The sequence below is a fragment of the Branchiostoma lanceolatum genome, chromosome 8 (genome assembly GCF_035083965.1).
Source record: "Branchiostoma lanceolatum isolate klBraLanc5 chromosome 8, klBraLanc5.hap2, whole genome shotgun sequence".
NCBI lineage: Eukaryota > Metazoa > Chordata > Leptocardii > Amphioxiformes > Branchiostomatidae > Branchiostoma > Branchiostoma lanceolatum.
This window is the reverse complement of record NC_089729.1, coordinates 6,029,098-6,047,075: the sequence shown is the minus strand read 5'-3', so window position 1 is coordinate 6,047,075 and position 17,978 is coordinate 6,029,098. Positions and strand designations below refer to the sequence as shown.

Here is a 17,978-nt window from a genome sequence, read left to right as displayed (position 1 = left end):
TGTGATGTAATGTGGATGTTGTATCTGTACCTGTATCTGTATATAAATTTATAAGCCGTTGTAACCGCTTTTCGGAGTAACACACACGGTTCGTAGGCACACAGCGACAGCTGGTTGTATGGTATTCGTATAACTATACATGTAGGTGACAAATTGAACCAGGACTAAGCAAAACGCCATCAGAACAGGTAACTTCCACCACAGACAGGTTAAACACACAAAAATGTTAATCATTCTAAACATGTGGAGTACCGACTGGAGGGTCTATGCCGAGAGCAGACCAGCCTGGCGAGCCCTATGCATGTCTGCAGCCGCCATGCATCAGACACTGATGCCTGCGAACGATTGATTGATGTGGAAGGAACGTCCCTACTGAACAAGTCATTCAGCACCAAGGACAGGACTAACAATCGTCAGCACCGTGTACGATACGTGCAGGAATCAAAAGATAATTCAAGAGTAAGGCCATACCATCTTAATTTGCTGGTCTCCTCTTCTATTTTTCATATTTTTGGAGTTATCGCCGACCGTGAACTAACTAAAACCAAGCCCGTAAAATCACCGTGTCCGCTAATCTGCCTGGGCGGGCGTGCATCACTACCAGTACCGTAGAGATACCGGGAAGCTCTCGATGGTATGCATGGTTACCAGGTCATGATTCCTATGGAAATTTGCAAAGTTTCAGGTTGTCATGCCCTCCCCTGGGGCTCTCTGCAGGGATGCTCTACATACAACAAGACAAAGGTATTCTGTATCAAAGTTAATCTCCAATATCCAACACAGGTAATTGGACTTAAAAAAAATTCGAATGATCAACTCCAGTCCTTATGAAGGATTGAAAATCTGGGTATGTCCAAATACCTGTGTTGGCAATCGGAGTTTAACTTTGATACAGAAAGACTGCTACCAACACAGATGAACTTTCGAGTGAAGTCAAAGGTAACCTTTGTTAGCCGCCATGCTGAAAGAACTGTTAAGCCCCCATAGCAGGCTCTCAGGGGCTTTTTGGGGACTTAAAACACACTTTTACTGATGGCGTCTTTTTGTAGCGGGCCGTTTGTGTAACCCTGGGGCCAAATGGTTACGGGCTGACTGCACAAACGACCCAATACAAAAGGAAATCATCAGCAAGAGTGTATTATAAGCCCACCCGAAAGTGCCAGAGAGCCTGTTATGGAGGCTAAGAACTGTTGAGCTTGGGAACAGAGAAATACGAGGTACTTCTGGATTGTCGCTTCGGATACAAAAACTTTGAGGCAGTTGCTTTCAAACTAATCACCTTTATTGTGCACCCACAACCATTCACGAATTTGAGCCTTATGGTGATTATATAAATATTATGCAACAATGATTCACTGTTGCAAGTGATATGATAAAAAGATAATCAATACCGTAGTCGGTGAAAAAGTCAAAATCATATCATCACCTTAACAGTTGTCATATCTCCTTCACAAAAATATTTAAAAAAAAGAAAATTCATTAAGAAGATGATTAGGCAATATAATTGCAGTGTGCGGTTTTAACTTCAGTGATTACTCATTACATAAAATACTATCAAGTACCATAAATGAACGATTAAATCAACCAATAGACCACAAGAATGTTGAAATATTCACTATGCGGTGAGAAGTGGTCCATAGGACCCATTTGATCAGTAGGTTTCCCTATCAAGCATTATCATCTTGATACACAACTAGATTTGAGAGGTAGAATCATATGTACAAATGGATAAGTACTGATAAAAGATATTTTGATCAACTTCAATTGACAAAATACTATGATTCATAGAAAGTAGCAAAGTATATTTTGTCTCCAAGATATTTGCTATGTGCTCCTTGGTGACCAGAGAAAAGTGCTTTTACAAGGCACATCACTCCCCTGCCTAATACTTCTCCATTCTGCAACATATACTGTTCTTATCACCTTTTTTTTCAAACAACTCCTACTGTAACAATCTACTTTAGGCCTATATACCGCAGTGATACCTGAAATCCTTGCTGAAACACAACATATTTTCCAATGGGTTGTTATCATCAATTCTTTCTATACCTGGTTCACACCAATTAATTTTTTTTTGGCTCTGAAAAAATTGCATAACGTGGGAGGCATATTCAGGCAAATTCTATATAATTCATTCAATAAAGGGTCATAAGGAATTTCTCCACATCTGACAGTCAGCAAAATACTTTCTAAATTTGGAAAGTAAGTCCTAGATTTCAAATTGCAATACATCTCATTACGATTGTGCCTTTACAGTTTTTCTTTCTTTATCACCATTTTTGATAAGTCAAACATCATTAATGGAATGCAGACTTACAAGTACCTGTCCTATGAAAAGTGGAAACATGTGTACATACAGGACAAGCTTATACCTGTTGTTCATGTAAATTCATGCCATTCTAAGTAGACAGTTGGCCATAGAATTACACCATTGCTAGCAGCAGTAGCTAAGGCACCATCATTATTAATTCAAAGAATTATTGTGAGAAATTGACTTTCCTGACTGTCAAAAGTGCAAGCTGACAGTCAGGAACTTCCCTTCTATTTGTTGCACACATCCCTTTTACCCTGCTGGATCAAATCTGATCTATTGCTGGTACTCCATTTGAAAAACAATCCAAAACGACAAAAGGCATTTTCTGAGATCAGTCCTACAGCTACCTGCATCTTTCTCGCCATGTGTTAAACAATGTGTCGCTATACTTACACTGGCAGTGAAGTATCATCTGAGATAAAAAGAAGTTGAAAGTTTAAAGATCATAATTAAATGTGATAATATGACTTTTGCATATGAGGTAAAGGTAACCTCTTCTAAAATATTCCAGAATTTATATGACTTTTTTTTCTCATTTCTACAGACTCAGTATTCATCAAAACAATATGATCACATTGTCATGGTCATTCTCATGCTTAATACATCCATGTAATAAAATAGATTACTTTGCCATAAAGGTCATCTACTGCCAGAGCCAACAATTGTATTACACAATGCATGTCAGCATGATAGCAAGCAGACACCCTGGCATAACAGCCTGTAATCTGTTCTTCTGGCAGCATTTGTTCCTGGGTAAGTTACCAGCCAATCACATTGCCTCTTGACCAAAATGGGCAACGTGATTGGCTGGTAATTTTCCCTGTAAGAACAGCTGGGGAGAGTATCTGATTGGCTGACAGCTGGCCAGAAGTTGGTTGCAGGTTGACAGGCCGGGGCCACTGCCTGCTGTTTCATATTGTCAGGTAAAAGTGACAGCTCTGGCAGGAGAGGATTGGGGGATGGTAATTTCTGGACTGTTCACTAGACTTCTGTCTCATGATTGTCTTTGTCTGCGGGCGATATGTGGTTCTGTAGAACTTCTCCTGTGTCACTGGAGATGTCCAGGTGGTCTGAGGACAGTTCTGTCATCAGTATGGGCTGGTGTACATCTCCGTCCTCTATGGAGGCACCTGTGGAAGACACTGAGAAGTTACAGATGGAATAGGGCAATGTGTGTCTCCCTTGTAATTGGGTGATATTGTTACATACTATGGGAACTTTTCGAAAACACTTCTGAAGGCCCCTAGCAAGGAGACATTTGAACCACATAGTCATGGGGGTGGGGGGTTCAGTAAGAAGCGATTTCATGTGAGGAATTGTTCTGTTGTGTAAAATTTTTAGAACATGATACCATTAGATCCTATAACAAAAATCAACCAGTTAGATATACAATTAACAATTGAAGGAATACCTATCTTTTTCAAGTAGGCGAATCACTTATAATTAGTGGACTGCATGCATACTTCACAATGTATTTAGTGACATCAACCACATGCAAAGTTAAACATTCCGACTAACACAGTTAGTAAACACTGACATGGACACTTATTAGTACAGAAAACACATGCTGGACAGGAGGATGGAATAGGGACTGAACACACAGATTGCAGCATGACTGCAGAGAAGAAAAGTATACAACTTACAAGTGAAATTGTTTCTCTCAAACTTTTCAGTGGCTATGGTTAAAAGGTTAATCTGTATGCATACTGATTGACAAGCATGATTAATTTGAAATTGATAATATCATAACTTTTTCATTCCAGGAACAATGTAAAAGCAATGTTAGTTTTCAAGTATTTCATTAAAATAAACACTGTTAACACTGCTAGACTTCTAAACATCTGCGATTGTTATCATGACTTTTACAGCAACAGCAGTTTATTGATCAGATGTGCAAAGACAGGTAGCCCGGTGATTTCTGCAGGCACTCTTTTTTAGCCATCTTGCAGACAAGTTTGTTTTCCACAGACATTTAGTGGACAAATTTGTGCATGCCTTCCTAGAATGCCCCACCATGTAAACCAACATACCAACAAAATACAGACAATAACACAACACAACCAGGGGCCAGACAACAAGGAGATGACCCAAACAATTCCCCAAAAAGAAGCACCTTCCGCCACCCACGATGAGATGGTACTGAGCAAAGGTACGGGCCCAGTAGCAAAACAAAACATGAATAGAGAGTTCAGTTCCCATGTCCACGTGCAGGAGGAGGGTTGGCAGAGGCTGTCTCCTACCTGTACCGGGGGTTATTCTCCGGGTTCCCCGGTTTTGCCCCTCGTTGAAACCCATGCCTATACACCCATGTACGCCTTCATCTGTACCATTGAAAGTCATTGCATTAGCTCTCATCAGATCACGACGTGCAATTTTGTAGAAAAATTGTGGAAAATGCATCACATGATTAAGGATTTCATCGAAAAGATCATCACGAAAAATGAGGCATGACACACGCTTTACAAAAATCACCAACATTGGAAGACAGTTTGGGGAGAAATTTCACCCCATTCAAAACATACACTTTCATCACAGATTATTCATAAGCCTCGTAAGTTTTCTTGAACACTGATTTTAAATTGTAAAATCACATGTAGCATGAATCATTGTAAGTCTTACCAAGGATTGCTTCTGTAGCCAGCTGGACTGTTGGGAAACACTGCAGGTTCTTAATACTGGCCTTTTTGAGCTTCCCTTCCAAATCCCTCTTCAGAGACAAAGAAGAAATATAATGGTAAGTACAAAATGTTCTGATTAGCCAGCAAGTAGATTACGAGATCATTGTACAAAGCTGTCATCAACACACAAAAATTGTACTTCAGAACACATGTCTTAGCTGTTTTTAATCAGAGATGGTTTCAATGACTATCATGCATGTACTATGTGTGTGCCTAAACAAAGATACATAATTTCCATCCTAGCCTAAACCAGATGTCAAGTACTTCTATTACAAACATACTACTTTGAATACAATATACCAGCTATAACATACTCCAATACAACATTTGCAAGGTAAAATATTTTGTCTTAGATAGAACATAGATTCAATTCAAATTACAAACTACATGATTGTGTATGACAGCAGCCATTCAGAGTTCCTTTACTTACATTGACACAGGCAAAATACAATGGTGTGTTGTTTGTGCCATACTCTTCAACGGAGAGGGCAAGTGACTGAAAAGTTCAAAAGCAGGTCATTCGTTAGTTGGACAGGAGAGGTTACATGGAACTAGCAGTTTTCACTCACTTACTCATTCAAGTATTGTCAATCTTTGTCAACTTACGAAAAAATACAGTAAAACTTGTTATAAGTTGCATTTTACTTCTAAAAATCTACTTGTTACAACAAGACACAAGACAATGACAATAAGCGACACTATAAATCCTGATAGACACATCAAATCCGGAAAACTGTAAGAAATAATTTTTGGGAAGACAATAACATTATCTGATACTGATGATGATCATGATGGAGAATACCAATAACTAAAAGGGAAACATTTTTTATTCTACAAAATATACAGTTTGTCCAAATTCTGTCTAAGGTTTCCAGAATTCTGTCTAAGGTTTCCAGAATACTGTCTAAGTTTTCCAGAATTCTGGCTGACATCATCCGAATTCTGGCTGACATCATCCGAATTCTGGCTGACATCATCCGAATTCTGGCTGACATCATCAGGATTCTGACTGACATCATTAGAATTCTGACTGACATCATCAGAATTCTGACTGACATCATCAGAATTCTGGCTGACATCATCAGAATTCTGCAGAATTCTGAAGAAATCCACAGAATTCTGAAGAAATCCACAGAATTCTGCGGAACTGCCCATATCCCTGGAGACATCAAACTGTTACCTTGATACTGATAACCTTCTGTTACATCATACTTAGACATCATATATAGACATACATTCATTTTGGTCAATTTACGTAGAAAAAAACTACAATTTTCTGGGTTTAGAGTGTCTTCCCAGATTTAGAGTGTCGCCTGTTTGAAACATTCAAGTGTTCATGCATTCTAAGAAAACTCCTACCCTGATGACACTGAAGTCTAGATGTGACACATGTGTGAAGTCTAGAATGACAGGTTTGTAGGGTGGCTCTGAAAAACAGCAAACATAAAAGATAAACAAACAAATAAACAAACAGACAGCAAAGACAAACAGCTATAATCAGCATGAACCTAAACACATCTATCTGTCATACATTCATGATTTTGGATAAAGTATGTGATTTTATTAGTAATGGTACTGTTGTCTATTATGAGATGGTTTTCACTTTTAGCAGGCCACTTACCATCCAAGCCAGCATCGTGGATGGTTGTGACAATGAAGTCTGAGGCAGGGAAGGACAGACCCTTGTCAAACCTCACTACAGCAATTTTTGGACAGCAGTCAATAGTGTCAACCTAGGAAAGGTTGCAAAATAAGTTAAAAATCACAAGATACTGGCATTTTGACTCTTCTTACTTGATCTACCCTTCATCATGTGTCTTTTTATTTACCATGATAGTTTCCTATGAGAAAGAAGGCCACTGCCTGAAAGTGTTGTGATGTGATGTCTTTTGACCTCACAACACTGAGGTTTTCCCTAATTCATATATATTTTAAAGGGTTGTGGGTCGAAATCAGTAGCTTAAGGTTATTGTCAGGCACAAGACCAACCACTTAATGTCCCCTTCAAGGAAAATCTTATTGATGAACTGCAAAACATGAATGTACATTTTAGATATACAACTAGCATGAAGACATGGCAAGATCTTCAGAAAGTCACAAATAAGTCATCAAACCATGTAGAACACTGCAGTACCTTTGTGCCAGGTTTAGCTAATCCATACAGCTCAATAATCAGCCCCAGGCCCACTCCAACAAGGATGCCAAACTGTTGTGGAAACAAGACGAATCAGATTACAGATCTAACACAAGGCATACTGTAAATGCATTTTTTAGTTCGCATGGTTTTTATTTCGTTGTAGGCAGAAAATGGAGTGTTCGCGGTGGTTCTAAGTTCGTGTTTGAAACAATAGCAGAGCTGCAGTCATAGGTGGGCAAAAGGTTTCGCGGTGTTTATAAGTTCGCGCTGAAAGTTCACCGCGAAAACCGCAAACATAAAACCACTGCGAACATTTCTGCATTTACAGTACTACAAACAAAAGTTCAAGCATTTTCACATAAAAAAGGGACTTAATTCATGTACCTCCAATAGGTACTTTCTACAAATCACTAAGTAGCCCGAGCCCACATTTTTTGGGTCATCATGTATGATTTAATTCAAATAATTGTCATGCCTATGAAATTCTATACCAATATCAAAAGCTAGTCAACAGAATGTTATTTCAGAATATTCTGCAATATCCATCAGGTTTATTTCATAGTCCCAAATATGGAAAATAACAAAGTGGTTACCTGGATTCCGAGAAACAACACACAGAGGAAGCACACAATCCACACTAACAAGTCTGGTTCTGTGTTGGGAAAAAAGGTTTGTCAGCTTCACTTATGAAAATGTTTTCATATCAAGCTAAGTTTTCATACACTGTATGATATTAAGCTAAGTTTTCATGCACTATAGGAGATTTCTGCATTGCTGTCCCTTCCTCTATTTTCTGACCGATGTTCATGGCACCAATCGCTAGCACTGACACTATGTACTCATCAAATTTTCAACATATCAGGATTGTCTCTAGAAGGAAAAAGGTTTTGAGTTTTCATTATACTATTCTTATTTGTTTCAGCTCTACTTCCCAGAAAATTACATTCAACAATCTAAAATACATATGTGACACAAGTGAATAAATTGTACAATTATGATAATTTTCTAATATAGCCTAGTGAATAGCTTGTACAATTATGATAATTTTTCAATATAGACTAAACAACCCAGTATCTAAACTCACTGTGTATCCTCCACTGTTTGGGGATGACCTGATACTCAAACATGTTGATGACTGAGGCAATGATCACAGCTCCAAGCACTGCACTGGGGATGTACTGGAAATATGGCATGATGAACGCTAGAGCTAGGATCACCAGCAAACCTGTGCATAAACGAGAGGAAACAAATACTAGTAAATGAACAGTCATGTAAACAATACAAAAGACACAATATACAACATTATGGGTAACATGAGTATGAGGTAAGTGCTTTCTATGTTGTACATTGTAATGATGACAGAAATTCCCATACTTAACCTTCTCCCTGCTGCCTAACCTCATAACCAATGCAAATTTCTTGCCAATTGGCTACCTCAACAGGATGAAGGCTAAATACTGCAGGTATAATGTAATGTTAAGATCATCATAGCGTGTCGTTCATCTCTATCCAGTTCAGTGCGACTTCATGTTAAGATAAAGCAAAACAAAATGCTGACCTGCAAAAATCCCCCCTAACGGCGTCCTGACCCCGCTGGTGGAGTTGATGGCTGTTCTGGAGCAGCTACACGACATCGGGTATGACCCGAAGAACGAACTCACTATGTTGGCAATGCCTGAGGAGGGAAGGATCAAATTAGATCTACATTCTCAAGAAAACTCTTCAGTTCTTAAGAGGTCACATGTGCAGACCACAATAGGAGCACTATTCTGCAAGATGGTCACCTACAGCATTAAACTTTCTGGTCTACAATCCTGTTTCGTCTCAACTCAAAAATCTATACCTATATATAATATACCAGTATTATCATTGCCTTTTGATGCATTACAAAATATGAAATTACGTTGTATGTTGCTTGTCATGTGTACTTACCAAGTGCTAAGAGTTCTTGCGTAGCATCTATTCTGTATTTGTTCCTACTAGCTGCAAAGGAAGCAAGATTAAGAGAATGTTATCACCAGTGTTAACTTAAGTGTGACTGGCAAGTGAATTGGTAATGCTGCAAGCAAAGCATTTCAATAACTATCTAAAAGATTTTCATGTTCATACTTGCCAGGATATATCTTAGCAATTTTTGAGTAAATGTGCCAACTAAAATTTGCCATTATAATAAAGCATTAAATCTAAACTGCCAATTCAACTATCCCAAAATAAAGAATTAGACTATTGCACAAGCTTGGTCCTACAATAAGTGAGGTGAAAGAAGACTTACCAAAAGCTTTACCATAAGCAATGGTCTCAAGTATTGCAATGAGAGGTAAGACTGCAATCCCAGCACCTAAATGCTGCAAGAAAACATGTACATTTTGTTTTTATGTCCAGGCTTTCTGCAATGCATATTGTTATTTGCATGGTGGCACTAATAACAATCTATCTGGACAGGGATGTTGTAGCAGCGCTAAGTCAAAAGTATTAGGCTTGTGCTTTGGTTTCATCATTATCATTCTGTCCCGAACATGACCGTAAACCTTTTCCACCCTGTGGATAATACCATCATTTAAAACACTTTTTCTCTTCTGCTTCAAAATGTTCTATGTGCACAAAATAATAGTGACAACTTGCAGACTGAGCACATAGTCATTGATGTATTCTGTTACACTTAAAAAGGCAGTTCACATAACTCACCCCGACCAGTCAAACCACGTGAATCGCATTGAAACTCAGATTCATATCAGCCATTTCCCGACAAATCGCTTTCTAACTTGCGTTAACGACTACAACTGACAAAACAAACTTGCCAGTGAGATGGTGGAGAGTGTCAGCTTTCCAAAGATCTTTTCAGATTGACAATTTTGGCACTTTGGAAGTGACTGAAAGTGACCGCGATTTAACGTTGAGAGAAAAGTAGCAGAAACTATCATTTTGTAAACGTTAAATCGTGGTCACTTTCAATCACTTCCAAAGTGCCAAAATTGTCAATCTAAAAACATTTTTGGAAAGCTGACACCCTCCACCATCTCACTGGTGAGTTTGTTTTGTCAGATGTAGTCATTAACGCAAGTTGGAAAGGGATTTGTCGGGAAATGGCTGATACGAGTTTCAATGCGATTCACATGGTTTGATTGGTCGGGGTGATAACTGCACACACTTACACTGAAGAACTCTTCCCCTTCTACAGTACGATTGTTATGCTCATATGAGAAGCTAGGGGGCCCCACATCTGGGAACCCTGGTGGCACGTCTTTTGTCATTGTGAAGGGTCTGATGTTGTTGCTGAAGAGAACGCCAGCAAAGATTGTCGTCACAATTACAATAAGAGCATTCCTTCCTGGAGATCGAGAAAGAAACAATAGAAATACATTTGTACAAGTTTGAAACAGTCAAAAATTATACAGCCAAATAACCAAATAAGACTGAGCTCCACTCATAACTTTTTTCATAGACTTTTTTTACAACAAAACCAAGAATGTACTGTAAAAAATGTAGGTGCTACTGTAGCAAGTTTCAAGATCTAAGTCTTACAAAAGTTAAATACTTTTTTTACACATGTATTAATAAATGTATACTACAAGTGATGGCATCCCAACCCAGTCAAAATACAGTACACAGAAACATTCATTCTTCAGGTTGTAGCTCTTCTACACATTCATCTCCTTCTCTTCTATCACAATCTTGTAAAATCAACATACAAAATCCTTGACAAAATATCCGTAAGCTGGTCTCACCTGTTCCTATGAGCCATATAGCCTTCCTCCCGACCCTCTGTCGTGTGGTGAGGGGTGTGAAGGGGTCCCTGTTTTTGTCCCAGTTTCTGTCCTTTAACCACTTCATTATCAACAGTATGACAAAAGATATGATTCCTAGAGTCAGGTCCCAGTGACTGGAAAACAAACACATTCAATCAAAAATGACTTCTCACAATTGTTTACGATACCTTGTCCACACAACTACATCTACTGTAAAGAAAAGTAGAACCAGTCAGTGTTGCCCTGAAGAGGGTGACAGATGGTCACCAAAACGTCGGCCACAGATGGTCACCAAAACATCGGCCAGGTAAAAAGACTTGGTGGTGTGCAAAGAACTTTGTTATCCAGCGATTTAGCAATCTTATGAAACTGTTCACGGATACATCTACATGTACTGTTACGCCATCTCGAACAGGCCGATTTAACCGTGATTTCCAGCAACTTATCATTAAAAAATGACGTCGCCACACATTGGTCGCGGTCACAGAAGACAAGTGGTCGTCGTGGACACATTGCTTAATGCTTGAGTCTATGGGGGAAAAATCGGGAGCGTCCGAAACCGGTCGTTTTGAGCCGATGGTCGTCTTTTGGACGTGGTCGTTAGGTCAATTACGGTAATCAACCTTTTCTCCCTAGCAGCTACCTGCCCATAGCAGCCAGTTTTCGCCAGTCCCTTGAGTGACTGCTATTGACAATTTTGACTGTACTTGTAAAAGAATGATTGATTCTACATGATAGATAACTATAAGCACACTATAGTCAGAATGAGAAATAATGTACAAAGTGTAAACACAACAGGACAACCAAATCCTTACTGCACTCACTTTGTCTCTGGTATTTTCCTGAATGTATCATAGATGTTCCAGATGAACTCTCTCCGAACATTTTTCAATCCAAAGATGAGCTACAATGGGTAGGTAACAAACATGCATTTGTCATATGTAATACAGATTGTAGTTATAGTATATATATACAATGTACATTGTGTTGTGTCATGTATGGTTTTGCTCTTCAAAAACTGCAAAAATACATAAATACTGTACACAATAATAGAATAAATGTATCATTTAGTAACTTGGTCAATATGATAGTTACGACAATGGCTTTTAGAAAATTATAGTGTTACTGTGTTAGTGTTACATGAAAGCAAAGCCATTGAAAGTGCTGTGTATGAATTACCAAAAGATTTTCTGACTTACTTATTCCACAAAGTACAATGTGTACATCATGTTTCCATTGATCTTACAGACAGTGCAAGATGTATCATAGGCTGGTTGTGTAAAGATGTTTATTTCAGGTCCACATTTTGTGCATGTATATTTTTCTTCTGTAAATTTCCTTTTTCTTTTTTAATTTTTTTACACCCCCCCCCCAAACCAAGATATTTCTTGGTCTGTCCCTTACATGGTTGTTTATGTACTAATTTACACATAAGGCCACACCAATCTATTTTGGTTCTGGGACATTTCAAGGTTAAAATATAGCAAATGGACATCACAAAAACATGGGGCAGGGAAGAAAACTTGAATATGACTGTATTTATCTACTCTATAAAAGTATAATGCACAAGGCCAATAACCTGCCCTTGATTTCATTACATTTTTACAGTTAAGCATATTTTATGAAAATCCGAGAACCAACAAATTGAATTGGTGTGGCCTAAAGAAGCCACAAGACGTTTCCCCTGGACAACATGCATGTATGAAACTTACAACACACACAGCACAGTCTTCACTCACAAAAGAAGCCACTACAGACCTACCTAGTTCTACCCCGTATTGTTACTTAGAAGGAGAAATAGGAATAAAATAACCATGTTAAATATAGAAGTAAATATAAAACACTACCATGCATATGGAGGTTTTCATGGTGTTCATACAAAAATGCAATATGGTACAGTCATGGCCAAAAATGTGCCCATATTGAAGGAACACCACTATGCAAGCCATAACCAAACCAAAAGAGGTGCAACTCTAATACTATTGTTGTTGAAGGATATGAAAACAAAAGATGGCAGTTTTTCAGCAATCTATGTGTTCCATTTAACAATGACAAAATACATAAGCAGAGAGAGGGATCAAACTTTTGTCATGCAGGTTCAAAAAAGTACTGAATCTTAGGGAAGAATAGTCAGCAAAGCTTGTGTACAGATGGTAGGCTAGCAGACTCAGTTCTACAGGCAGGAACATAGAATCAATACATGCGAGAAAGTTTTCTGGATGATACTGATAGACTTGTGCTGTACTGTGAGTGTACATGTATGCCTTACCTTCAGCTGACCACACCCGATGATGACAGCTGCTGCAGACATATACCCTGAGATGACCGGGAACGCCATAAAATTCACTAAAAAACCTACAGAACAAAACATAATGAGCCTTCATGTTAAACCTGGACAAGGATCAAAATGATCATCCTATATGTATAGAGATAAGGCTCCAAGATACTCTCCTTTTTATTAAAGAAACTGTCTCCTCATTCAGATAGATGATCTCAATAATTCTACTAGCAGTTTGGAAATGAAAAAAATTATCAATCTAGCAACAGCAACAAAGGCAGTGGACTACAATTACATGTAAGTTTATCTCCATGAGTTCACATAGAAGTAGTTGCAATTGTGAGATAGTAAAATTATATATATAAGTGACATTCTGGTCAGAAACATCAAGAACACCAGTAGTGGTGCGGATCTGCCAATATGCAATTTTACATGTAACACGAAAAAATATTCCAAAATTATTGTTCAGGTCCGGACTTTCAAGTCCGGACTTGAACCTAAACCTCTGGACTCGAGTCCGAACCTAAACCTAAACTCGGGTTTAGATCCACACCACTAAACACCAGCATTCACACTCACCTAACTGTAAGACACCCATGGTAAACTGTACAAGTCCTGCACAAAGGCAGAGAGCAATAGCGAGCTTAGGTTCCCCCTTTGCGTACTCCGCCGTCATTAGAGATATGATAGCCGTTGGTCCCAGTGTGACGTCCTTCGATGTGCCAAACAGGCAGTAGATGAAACAGCCCATAAAGGCTGAATACAGACCATACTGTCGAGTGAGAACAAAAAATAACATATAAATAATCAATTGTGACTATTTTTTAAGGTAATGTTTTTATGCATGTCATACTCATACTCATACTATGCATGTCATACTGCATATTTTCACTCACTTAAGAATAATTTATTTCTACTAAAGGAGGAAGGGGAACATGACAAAGATGACAAAGGTTGGCATTGGCAAGGGATCCATATCTATGCTTAGCCCTTCTCTGTAGGCTACAGGGCAGAATGGTATATCACCTGCTGATTACTACATACATGTAGTAGAAGATAAAAAGTGGCCCAATGAAGCGCAAATGACACATACATCTGTAAACTGTAGGCCTTCACTCCATCTCAACAGTATGGCTGCTAATGGGACTTGTCAAGTCACATAGGAACTAAATTTAGATTAAGACTTATCACTAATCAAATTGCAATTGCTTAATACACTGACATCTCCAGAGGGAAAACATTGACTCATTATCATCTATTTTTCAGTATTTGTAGAGTTCATAAACACAATCTTTGTGCTTGACAAGATATCCATGAATGAATGAATGAACTTTATTGCTCAACAATCGTACATGGTACAGTGTGTGGCATTGAATCAACAAGGCTTATCTATCCTACAAAATATTATCAATACAGACGAAGCCACTTAATTGCACCTCGGATAAACGCACCTTCCGTTTAATTGCACCGAATCCCAATATCCAAAACCGGTTCCCATTCACTGCATTGTTAGTGACTCCGCATATCTGCACCGCGCATGGGCACCAATGCCGGATAACTGCACCATTTTTTTTAAAAAAATCCTCAACAAGTTAACTGAAAAGGTGCGCTAAAATCGGCAAACGCGGTACAAATGAGCCGATACCTGCCGGTGTAAAGGCGCAATACCGCCAAACTGTTTTGAGTAACAAAACAAGGCGGTCTCCATTGGCAGTTACGTCGATAAGAATCGTATGGGAGGTCCCGGGCGGGTCACCCGTAATCAGTAACCAAGTTTTAGTTTCAATTCCTAGTTTCATGGCGGTACATGATTTACGTAAATCGACAACTGCACTCTACGTAATGTAACACAGAAACTGTTATCCCATGGGTGGCATGACGATGTTTCAGAATGCCTCCCCTGTATTATTACGTGTGTTGTAATGCGGTAGATCGCATGGAAAAATGAAAGAATGCAAAATCAAAACAGGTTCGTAGTCATTTCTTTATTTTAGCAAAGGGTCAATAAATAAAGTTAATAACTGAATAATTTCGTCTGTTTTCTTTGTGCTAATGTTTCTGACTAACAATACACCCCCTCGCCCATGGTTGTGCGGTCCAGCTGGGCATTTCGCATAATTGCACCAGCCGGATAATTGCACCGAAAACGCTGACAAATGAGTTAAGCGGATTCTACTGTACCAGTATATGGGTTACAATACAGTCATGTATGGATAATTCTGTCTCGCTTTTGGAATGATTTATAGAGAAATTGACCTATGTGGGTGGATATAGGAGTCGGACATGACAACAGTACATAGAAAATATCGCTTTGTGTACCAGATAGGATGAAGTTTGTCTTAGTAGTAATAGTGTCATAGCGCATCTCCCTCTTTACTTTAAATGATGAAGATACATTTCAAAAATGCCCTCAGTGATATGAATAACAAAGCTGACATTTAAATATCTGTACTGTAGAGCCAGTATCACTGCCCTACAGCTAATCATACCAGCTTTTCAGATACATACATTATTCAGTCAAAGGATCCTTGGCCTATTTAACCGTTGCTGAACATTGTCTGTAGTGATTTTATCACATCATCTTCTTTAACATGGTTGTTTTTCTACTTTCTAACGTTATTCTGTCAATGAGCAGGCAAATGTAGCAAGTTTACAGTTCCTAAATTGTATACTTTTTTGGGCAACCCTAGAATGCATTCACATTCTAATTTCTATGATGGCTTTGACCAAATTATTCTTTTGCAGTTTGCTTCCACCAAAGGAATCGGGTTTCTCTACTTAAAGTGCCTGAGGGTGACCCGTCAGTTCTACTTTGTGGACAGCTCTAAACAGGGACATCATCTCTCAATCTTTTATACTGACCAAAAAACTGGTATTACTGATAGGGTGAGGCTGGGTATTAATTGCTAAATAGTTCAGTAGTGGAAGCGTCCACCACTTTCATAGGTTTCTTTGACGAGACCGATGGTCGATGTGTTGATGAAGGTTAGACATCCAGCTAGTAAGATACACCAAAAATAGTTACTCAAGCAACTGGATAAAATTTTGAAACAGTCAAGACGTTTCAGACAGCATTCGCTGTCTCTCGTCAGTGACTAAGGATATGGATAGGACTGGAAAAACAGGTTTTATACCAAAACTCTGAATAGATATTTTAATGAGGTTAAGACAATCGATCGATGTGTTTGCATTCACAACTGACATGAGTGACCTTAAGTTGACCTAGGCCGGCCCCTTTAATCATCATGAAACTTTACACCATTGGTACGTCAAAACCTCCTTGGTACGTCTTAGCTATTTACCAGTTGTGCTAAAAATGACAGATTCTGACAACTATATATCAAATATCATAGAATTGAGTCCCTGCCCCCCTCCCTCCATCACACTGACACTTCCGGTCAAGTCCAAATAATCATAGCTCACCTGAAGTGGTAGCTCTGCGACTGCAGCATACGCCAAACCCTGGGGGATCACTGTCAAACCGACCGTCAAGCCTGCGATCAGATCTCCCTGGAACTTCTCGAGGTTGTACTTGGGGAGCCAGCCAACGATCGGTAGTCTCTTCTTGAGAAAGCGGACAGAACACGTTTGCTGGACCAATTTGACGCCATTTCTTTTACACTTCCTCAGGACCGCTGCCATCCACTCCTACTTACTTGAAGACCTTCTAGGATCTTGCTACTTTACTGGATTATTTATGTTGCGAGTTTTCAGTCCGTTTGCGACCAGCACATGGCTATAACGCTGTGGAAAACGCCGTGCGGACTTTGACGTGTTTGTAGAGTGTCACTTGCGTGCCCGATATCAGCCGTCAACCTTTGACCTAACGGTATCATACCACAGTTCCTATCACCAATTGTTATCGAGCACAACATCATCTTGAATTTCAAAGTTTACGTAAAATTTAATACCTCTTGCTTCTTAAGCTGGGTTTACTAAGCATATTGAGTATGATCGCATGATGAAAAAATTATCCAAACATTGACGAAAGGGTTTGGGAAATTCTGTTACAAAAAAATTAATGCATTTTAAAGGCTTTGAACTGCCCTCATTGGACCGTCGGGTTCCTTCAAACCCACTGCTTCAAACGTTAACCAATGAGGTTCCTCGCTTTAAGTATGTCGAGGAGTTTAACTCCACGAAGCAAACAATGCATTAGGATGAGTCAAAAGTGTATCTCTTTATGTCAAAGACAATCATCTTGTTTTATCATCAGAATCGCCACGCGGATCATAAGTATCCTGTCAAAAAGCCATCAGTTAATCTATTAGGAGCATTTAGGACACCGGCGATTGTCACAGTCCATAAAATGTATTTTCTTAAAGAGCGCATAAGGTACATGAATGAAACGAATACTTCTTCATTTGTACCTCCGATCAAGAAAGTAACGAAGGAGGCAGCTGTTTCCAAGCGATTCCACGGAAACTGGTCACTTTCACAACGCGTACAACGGTCTTTTCGACTTCGTCACGCTGCTTCCAAAAAAAAAGTCAAACATCTGCCTGATACTAGATTCTAACAGCCAACACTAGAATTTGAGTCGTCTCTTACATATGCAATAATGACAATCACTGTCCATTGCCACGTGTATGTCTCCTATGTTTTTACCAAGGTTTTTACCATGTACTTCCAATTGGCCTTTGGGCATATGAACCTTCGCCAGTTCAAATCCCCTCCATGCTTTTGTTTAATTTTCGTATTCTATTCCATAATGATCAATACATGTAACGTTATGTAGGTCAAACGGTATCAGGGCATTTCGGCCCCGACGTTTCGGCCCCAATGCCAGGACGGTTCGGCCCCAAGCCGAGGACGATTCGGCCCC

At 39.1% G+C, this 17,978-nt stretch overlaps 1 protein-coding gene across 2 annotated transcripts; it reads right to left on the bottom strand.

Annotated features, from left to right (window-relative positions):
- Positions 1-1,264: 1,264 nt before the first annotated feature.
- On the bottom strand, positions 1,265-16,989 carry LOC136440081 (sodium-independent sulfate anion transporter-like). Of its 2 annotated transcripts, XM_066435864.1 has the most exons (18): positions 16,577-16,989; positions 13,733-13,925; positions 13,145-13,230; positions 11,700-11,779; positions 10,855-11,009; positions 10,282-10,457; positions 9,402-9,474; positions 9,062-9,112; positions 8,688-8,804; positions 8,214-8,354; positions 7,723-7,781; positions 7,127-7,198; positions 6,614-6,725; positions 6,352-6,419; positions 5,423-5,488; positions 4,934-5,021; positions 4,555-4,635; positions 1,265-3,444 (listed from the first exon to the last, which is right to left on the bottom strand). In XM_066435864.1, exons 1-18 carry the CDS (start codon positions 16,793-16,795, stop codon positions 3,296-3,298), a joined length of 1,986 nt encoding a protein of 661 aa, XP_066291961.1. In that variant the 5' UTR covers positions 16,796-16,989; the 3' UTR covers positions 1,265-3,295. The 2 variants fall into 2 exon arrangements, with proteins under 2 accessions (XP_066291961.1, XP_066291962.1); XM_066435865.1 differs by lacking the exon at positions 4,555-4,635.
- Between the last annotated feature and the right edge of the window lie 989 nt (positions 16,990-17,978).

Excerpts from the sequence above, each read along its gene's own strand:
- LOC136440081 (XM_066435864.1), bottom strand. The coding sequence starts at position 16,795 with ATGGCAGCGGTCCTGAGGAAGTGTAAAAGAAATGGCGTCAAATTGGTC. Across the intron at positions 8,355-8,687 it reads GTTAGGGGGGATTTTTGCAG|GTTTGCTGGTGATCCTAGCT; the intron begins GTCAGCATTTTG and ends GTTTATGCACAG. Across the intron at positions 5,022-5,422 it reads TGTATTTTGCCTGTGTCAAT|AGGGATTTGGAAGGGAAGCT; the intron begins GTAAGTAAAGGA and ends TTGTCTCTGAAG.